Source organism: Myodes glareolus, chromosome 15 (assembly GCF_982192425.1).
Source record: "Myodes glareolus chromosome 15, mMyoGla1.1, whole genome shotgun sequence".
NCBI classification, from domain to species: domain Eukaryota; kingdom Metazoa; phylum Chordata; class Mammalia; order Rodentia; family Cricetidae; genus Myodes; species Myodes glareolus.
The window spans coordinates 39206181-39214129 of NC_142040.1; the positions used below are offsets into that span (position 1 = coordinate 39206181).

At 41.0% G+C, this 7949-nt stretch overlaps 1 protein-coding gene across 2 annotated transcripts in view; it reads left to right on the plus strand.

Annotated features, from left to right (window-relative positions):
- Ankrd55 (ankyrin repeat domain 55) overlaps nt 1-7949 on the plus strand; it is a 101828-nt gene that overhangs the window by 25283 nt on the left and 68596 nt on the right. For both annotated transcript variants that reach the window (XM_048443013.3, XM_048443014.3), the window contains exon 3: nt 1299-1421. In XM_048443013.3, the coding sequence (XP_048298970.1) occupies nt 1299-1421 (123 nt within the window). The remainder of the gene's footprint in view (nt 1-1298; nt 1422-7949) is intronic.

A 7949-nucleotide genomic window follows, 5' to 3' on the forward strand; every position in this document is an offset into this window, starting at 1 on the left:
GAGTGGTATTTGTCCCGGGTACCCTTCACCTGGCATGCAAATGTACACAGGCGCCTTCTTCAAAATCGAAAACACAAAACCAAACATGGACAAGGTAGGAGGCCGGCACTCACTTTACAAAACAGTGTTGTCAGAGGCAAGCCGTTCTAGGCAACAAGCTTGCCCTGGAACTGGCTAACCAGTTAAAAATCATTAATGTTTCTCAGAAATACTGGGACAGAGGAACCAAACCAAAACTTCAGTACTTGTGCCAGCTGAAGTTCAAAGAACTGAAAAACCAACTTGAGCCCCGTGTCCACGTTAGGAGAAAACACTACTTTAAAATTGTGAAGATATTCTTTCTCTGAACGTCAGTTACACTTGGAGAAAATACCCCTGAGAACTACTGAGGCTTGGTACAGCCTCCCTCCAGGGGTCTCCACATGCAAACTTGCTTCCTAGCCTTCTCTGTGCATCCCAGAGTCACCTGACTCCCAGTCTGTTATTGCCCTTAGCAGTAAAATCTGTTGGATCAATTCCTCACAAAGTTGCAGAGCTGCACAGGTGGCTACCTCTTTCAAAGCAGCTTCCTACAACCTTAGTTCTCCCAGAAATAGCAGCTATGCACGCAGGTGGTTGCAAATGAAAGACTTAACCGGAGGGTGGTAGCGCGTGCCTTTAATCCCAGCACTTGGTGTAGAGGCCAGTGGATCTCTGAGTTCTAGCCAAGCCTGACTCTACAGCGTGAATTCCAAGACAGTCAGGGTTGTTACACAGAGAAACCCTGTGGTGATATTTTGTTTGTTATCTAACAAATAATGCTTGCCTGAAGATCAGAGTTCAGAGCTAAGTCACTAGTTAGCCATAAAGGTCAGGCAGTGGTGGCACACACCTTTAATCCCAGCACTCGGGAGGCAAAGGCAGACAGTCTCTGTGAGTTCAAGGCCACCCTGAGAAAACCATGTAGCTTGTTTCAGCTCTTGAAGAGTAGATTGAAAGCAAGAGGAGGCCCTTCATCCCGCTCGGCTTTCTCTGATTTTGGGAAACCCGGTTGCCTAAAGAGTCATAACAGGTCAAAGGGCATCTAATCCCAAGGCTCCTTCCCAGCCCATGGTGTTGTCACCAATGGCCCACGGCAGCCTGCTTTTCCTCAGAAGTGCCCAGGGAGTATGTGAGCAGGCTGACTCAGCCTCCGCCTGGATTCCCTGGGGTGGGAGGCTTAGTGAATCACTTGTGTGGGTGACAATTTAGGCTGGGTTATTCTGTGAGTGAGTGGATTCACTCCGTATACTAACAGAGTGTCTGTTTGGTTCATGGAGGTGACTCAGCCGAGGAAGTCGACCTGACCATGGTGTATCAGGCAGCGTCTAATGGAGATGTCAATGCTCTGACTGCCGTGATCCGAGAGGACCCTTCCATCCTGGAATGCTGTGACAGCGAAGGTGAGCTGTTTGTGCACTTTTTTTTTAAATCCACGCTGTAATGCTTTGTCTTCTCAGAGGTGGTCTTTTGAGATGAGCAACATCTCAAACATTTTTGACTGGCCCTGTAATACTGGAGGTATCTTCCCTGTGGCCCTGTGTAGCATCCCTTCGCATTTCTCTGCATGAAGGTGCTGGACACCAACCAACCTTCAGCATCTTACTTCATTTCTTATTGTGGGTGGTTTGTTGCCAGTATTTTTGTAGGAATGGCCAAGAAGTTGTCTCTGTGCATATGTGCTTATGGAAAACCAAAAGTCAATCTCAAGTATCATTCATAAGGTACCATCCATTTTATTTTTGAAACAGGGTTCTCAAAGGAATTTGGAACTTATCCAATAGGCTAAACTGACTGGCCAGTGAGCCTAAGTATCTGACCGTTTCCGTCTTCCCAGGGCAAAGATTACAAGCACAAAACATTATGCCTGGCTTCCTTAAGTGTGTTCTGGGTAGCCTACTCAGATCCTCATGACTGCACAGCAAGCACTTTGGGAACTGAGTGTTCTGGCCACCAGGAGTTACAAGTGTCTAGGAAGAGATGGTTACATCAGCAGCAATGGATGTCGGGGGAAATGTAAATGCCATAGTCCTTCAGAGAGCAGAGAATTTGGCTCTTGGTTGACAGAATGGTTGTATTCCCCCCCCCCCATTCTTTCTAAATACAATGGAGAACATTGGATATGATTTAAAAAAATAACTCTGGAAAACAAAGAGAAAACGACAGATTGGTTAAGTCCTGGGATCAGAGAACTGGCTTGGTGGTGAGTTGTCTGAATCTTCTTCTTGCCTTGTGTATCCCAGAGTTGGGACTGAAGGAGTTAGTAACACAGGATGCCAACAGACTTGAACAAAAGAAAAGCCCCTGAAAACCTGTGTTCGCTAGGTCGAACACCAAGATTGACAGTATGGAAGCATTGCTAAGAAGAAACTCGATATACTAATGCATGGGTCCACAAAGAGAGAATACTTCGATAGCTGGTCCTTTTGGGAATCAACCAAAGACATGAATATACCACAGTGAGCACCAGGAATATGCACAATTAATAACTGTTAATAAACAATTTTAATGTAAATGACCATAAATCCCTCTAGTAGGAGAGAGAGAATTTGAATATTCCTATAGCTATTTAGGAAATTAGAGTCATAATTAAAAATTCATAAAGAGAAGTATGTTCAGCCCTAGAGGGGCTTACTGATTTCCAGAATTCATTTATTTATCTGGTATTTAGATTTACTCTCTGTGTAGGAGTGTTTTTCCTGAATGTGCCCCAGGTTAGAAGAGGGTATCAGATCTTCTGGAACTGGAGTTACACATGGTTGTGAGCCACCGTGTGAGTCCTGGGAGTGAAACTCAGGTCCTCTGGAAGATCAACAAGTGTTCTTAATCACTTATGAGCTATCACTCATATCACTTAATCACTATGAGCTATCTCTCAAGCCCCTCTATAAATGTCTAAAGAATAATCAGCACCATTTTTATATAATTTCTTTCAAAAAGAGAAAAGAAGGAAATATTACCGAGTTGGACCTATGAACTAGAATTACATTAACCATCAATACCAGATAAATAAAATATTTTAAATCCCCATATTTATCAATTATCCTTGTGAATATAGATCCAAAAATGACTATATGAATTCATATATATATATATATGAATTATATTTCATGATCAAGTTGGGTTTCTTCTAGAAATATAAGTCTAGGTCAATACTTTCAAACCAATAAAATCTCCCAAACTAGCTGGTTAAAGAAGAAAAATAAATCATATTACTTGGCAAAGAAGCATTTGGTGGAATTCAATATACTTCCATAATTTTGAATATCAGAAAATAGAAATGGAAAGGAACTTTCTCTATGTGACAGAGAACAAAGCCAGAAATGGTGGTGTGAGCCTGCAATTCTAATGTCTTAGGGGGCTAAATCACAAGAGTCATGAGTATAAGACTATGCCAGGCAAATTAGCAAAATCTCCTCTCTAATTTTCTTTTCTAAGATTACTTCAAACAGCCTACAACAGTGGCTCTCAGCCTTCCTAATGCTGCGGCTCTTTAACAGTTACTCAGGTTATGGTGACCCCCAACCATAAAATTACTTTCATTGCTACTTCATAACTGTGATTTTGCTACTATTATGAATCATAACGTAAATATCTGTGTTTTCTGATGGTCTTAGGCAACCCTTGTGAAAGGGTCATCCAACCCCCAAAGGCGTCACAACCCACAGGTTGAAAACCACTGGTCTATAGAGAGGGACAGTATTACTTAATTGTTATTGAATGAATGTTTGACTCTGAGGTCAGGAACACAGGAGGAAATGTCCACTCTCAGCACACATATTCAGTGCAATATAAATTCATCTCTAGGCCAGGGGCAGAAGGCAAGGGAAGAAAATACAAAATTCACATAAACAAGAGAACAGTAAAACTGTCTGCTTTTTATACAACTTATCACCATAGACAATCCTAAGGTGTGAGTTCAGAGGTCACAGGCCTAAGGTGAGTGCATCAATCTATGTGCTGTGCTAGCAACTAATATGTAGGAAACAAGATTTAAAATACAATACCCTTGAAAGGAATCCATAAGTGCTTGTATATATATTGTATGAAGAACACTTAAAATACCTATGAGATAAACATAAGAAAATCTAAATAAAGGGATGTATGTGTCACACTCATGGGAAACAGTGTAATAAACACATGAATGCATATATAGGATATTCAGGATTAACTCAGTTTCTAAAAGTAAGCAGATAACGAGTCTATCAAAATTTGATGTGTGTGTGTGTGTGTATGTTCACACAGGCACACTCACAAGCAAATACACATAGACAAATTTATCTGAAATTTATTTTTGAATAGGAAAAAAAACCCTAGTGTTTGTAGAAATTTCCTCTCAGGTAAAGCTTTCTATCTTGGAGGGAAGTTCCTTAAGTTTCAAGATGTATAAGAGGAGATGAAACACTCCAGAGTGGAGAGGCTCCGCTTAAAGTAAGGAAATAAACATCTCAAAAGCTACAAGAAGTCCTTGAAACTGACCAGATACACTAGGCCCCTCCCTCATCAGGCACATGTAAGCAGTAAGAACTGATAAAACACACTCTCAGACCAGCCAAGCCACCTAAAAGAGAAAGAGGCCAGCCATGCTGCCTGGAAGAGATGCTCCAATCTGTCAAGCTGCCTTCAAACTGTGCGGTACACTCCGGTTTCCAACTGCTGTGAACTGTCATTTGTGCTGGGGTGGGCCTTGGCGATGCAGCTGTTTTTGAGACATCTCTGCTCCTCTAAGTAACCCCTCAGTCATACTCCTGTAAGTAACCTAACTAAGCTCATTGGTTTCAATAAGTTTGACAAAGTATCTTTACTTTGGTCTGTTGGGTTTCCTTTTTATATATAATTTATTAGATTTTTTAAAAATATCAATCCAAGTTCCCACTCCCTCCCCTCTCCCATCCGCTCCACACACTCTCCCACCCCACCCCCATCGAATCCTCAAAGAGAGTAAGGCACATTGCTTGTGGAAGGTCCAAAGTCCTCCCTACTACATCTAAGCTGAGCAAGGTATCCATTCAAAGAGAATAGGATCGCCAAAACCCAGTACATGTAGTAGAGATAAATCCTGATGCCACTGTCAGTGGCCCCTCCAGCCATGCAACTGTCAACCACACTCAGAGGAACTAGTTTGGTTCTATGCTTGTTCCTTCCTAGTCTGACTGGAGTTGGTGAGCTCCCATTAGCTCAGGTAGACTGTTTCAGTGGGTGAAACCATCATGGTCTTGACCTCTTTGCTCATATTTTCATTCCTCCCACTCTTCAGCTGGGCTTTGGGAGCTCAGTCCAGTGCTCCAATGCCTCAGTTTCCATCAGTTGCTGGATGACTGTTGTTGGTTTTCTATCTTGGATACAGTCGTTCATATCTTCCGAGGAACAGTATCACTCAACACCTAGGATGGTTAAAAAAAAATAAGTGAAAGGAATCTAATGTTGTAAGATGTACTATTACACAGTTGCTAAAACCAAACAAAACAAAAAGAAGATAGTCTTAACTGAGGAATAGTCATACCCAACTGTTGGAACAGTTCAGTGGAAGAAATATGACTTCATCAACAAATGGCCTCAAGTGCCAATCAATACACACAAGCAAAAAAAGAAGGAAGAGGAGGAGAGAGAAAAGGAAGAGGAGGAGAGATAATGGGGAAAAAGGGGAAAAAGAAAGCAGACGTAATCCAAATCTCACATGTTTTACAAAAATTAAGCTAATATGGATGATGAACTTAAGTAAGGTATAAAGCCAGGAAACTTCTAGAAAAATTAGCAATGGTTTAAAAAGAAAGAGAAAAAAAATCATTTAAGATCTAGCACTAGACAAGTAGATCTTAGACTAACACCAAAAGCATGTTCATCAAGATCTATCTAGACCTTTACAAATCTAAATCCATCAAAAACTAAAAACTTTTGTTTCTCGATAAGGGGATTAAAAGTCTAGCTGCAAAGTGGAACAGAATATTTGTAAATCATGCAGTTCAGCCAGCCAGACTGCTTTCAGATGGATGCTCTGTGGGTATTGAGAGTCCTGCTGCTAGCTAGAGCACAGGCCTTGAATCCCAGAACTGGAAGGCAGAGGTAGGTGGATCTCTGTGAGTCTGAGGCCAGCTTGGTCTACATAGAGAGTTCCAGGACACCCAGAGATCCATAGAGAAACTCCTTCTCAAAAATAAAAAAAAAAAAAAATCCAGACCAAAATAAACAAACAAGCAAAAAATGACAATTCTTCCTATTTACCAGCAGGAAAACATAACATAACATAACAAAACAAAACAAAACACCTAACAGACTACTTAGCTCCCATGACCAGTTTCCTTGTTTGAAACATGGGGATAGCAATGAGAGCACAAGCGGTTTGGTCTCTTAGACCTTTTTGTTTTTAATGAGAATTAGAAAGTGTAGCGTTTTGCTTGGCCCACTACAAGCGCTCAACCGCTTATTAACTACAAGTTGCCTCAGGGGTTTCATGATCCTGCTGGAGCCACTTGCAATTGCCCAGGGCAAGAGAAGGAGTTTTAAAGTAGTCAAGTTTTTTGGTCAAAACCCATAGCTAATAAAAGAATTAGAGCTGGAACCCAAGCGTTCTAGTCCCCAGATCAGTGCTCAGTCCTAAGGCAGAGGCCATAAAGCTCCCTCCCCTTGGAGCTGGCAGGAGGTGGGTAGGGTAGGGGAATCTTACACTATTTGTTAAAGTATAAACGTGGGCAGCCATTTTGGTGATAAAATTGGCAATGTTTAGCAAAAGTCAAAATGTTTGTACCTGTGACCAAGTAATTCTACTTCTGGGTATATTTCATAAAGAAACGTTCATACCAAAGAACAAAGATGAGTAATGAAAACTGAACTACTTGGGAATGGCGTAAGTGAACAGCAAGACAGAAGGCTAGCCTGGGCTTCCCGAGCTGTGCAGTGAGACTCTGCACCAATGATGATGAGGACAAGGATGAAGACAAAGATGATGGGGACAAAAATGATGATTCAGTCATTGGTTTCCAAATCCTTGGCCACACAGGACATTTCTTTTTTTAGTAATTATCATGCAGTATCATAACAATACATAGCAAGTAGTTTCCAGTGTCACCTCAATGTGTATCCCCTGACGAACTGCGAATTAATCTTTCATGTGTTTGCTTAGTTTGTATTTGCTCTCTTGTATACATATATCTCCTTTCCCTCTTAGATCATTATGTCTCTCTGATTGAATTGCTCTTTATTTAGTTTACCTAATAATCTTTAAATTTTACAAATTAGAGTAACTTTTCCTACTAGGTATGGCAGAACAGACGTGTGATCCCCGCACTCAGAAAGTTGAAGCGGGCAGATCACTAGTTCAAGGCCAACCTAGGTTATGTGTTTAAAACCAAGTCTAAAAAAAAGATAGCTGGGCAGTGGTGGTGGCGCAAGCCTTTAGCCTTTACCTTTAATCCCAGGACTCGGGAGGCAGAGGCAGGCAGATCTCTGTGAGTTCAAGGCCAGCCTGGTCTACAAGAGTGAGTTCCAGGACAGTCTCCAAAGCCACAGAGAAACCCTGTCTTGAAAAACAAAAACAAAAAAAAAGGTAGTAAATTAGCTAAAAAATTAAAAACAAAAATAGTCTGCCAGTGTGTAGCTAGTCTTTGAATTTTGACTGATAATATATACTATGGAAAATTAAATTCATATGTAGTTGAATTTAACAAGGTATTTTTTCACAGTTTTTTATTTTTCCTTCTTCCTTAAGTCCCTAAGATTATAAGACTATGAGTATGTATTTTCTTTTCAGAGTGTTAGATTTTGCTTCTTACATTTCCTCTCTAATCCATCTGGTTTGTATTTGTGAGTGGTGGGGAGTCTGGTTGCATTTGAATTTGGCATCTCTATGCAGCCAATTTGTCAGTACATATTTATTAAATACCTTTGCCCTCTCCACCGGTGTACACTGTCGCTTCAATTATACAGTGAGCCCC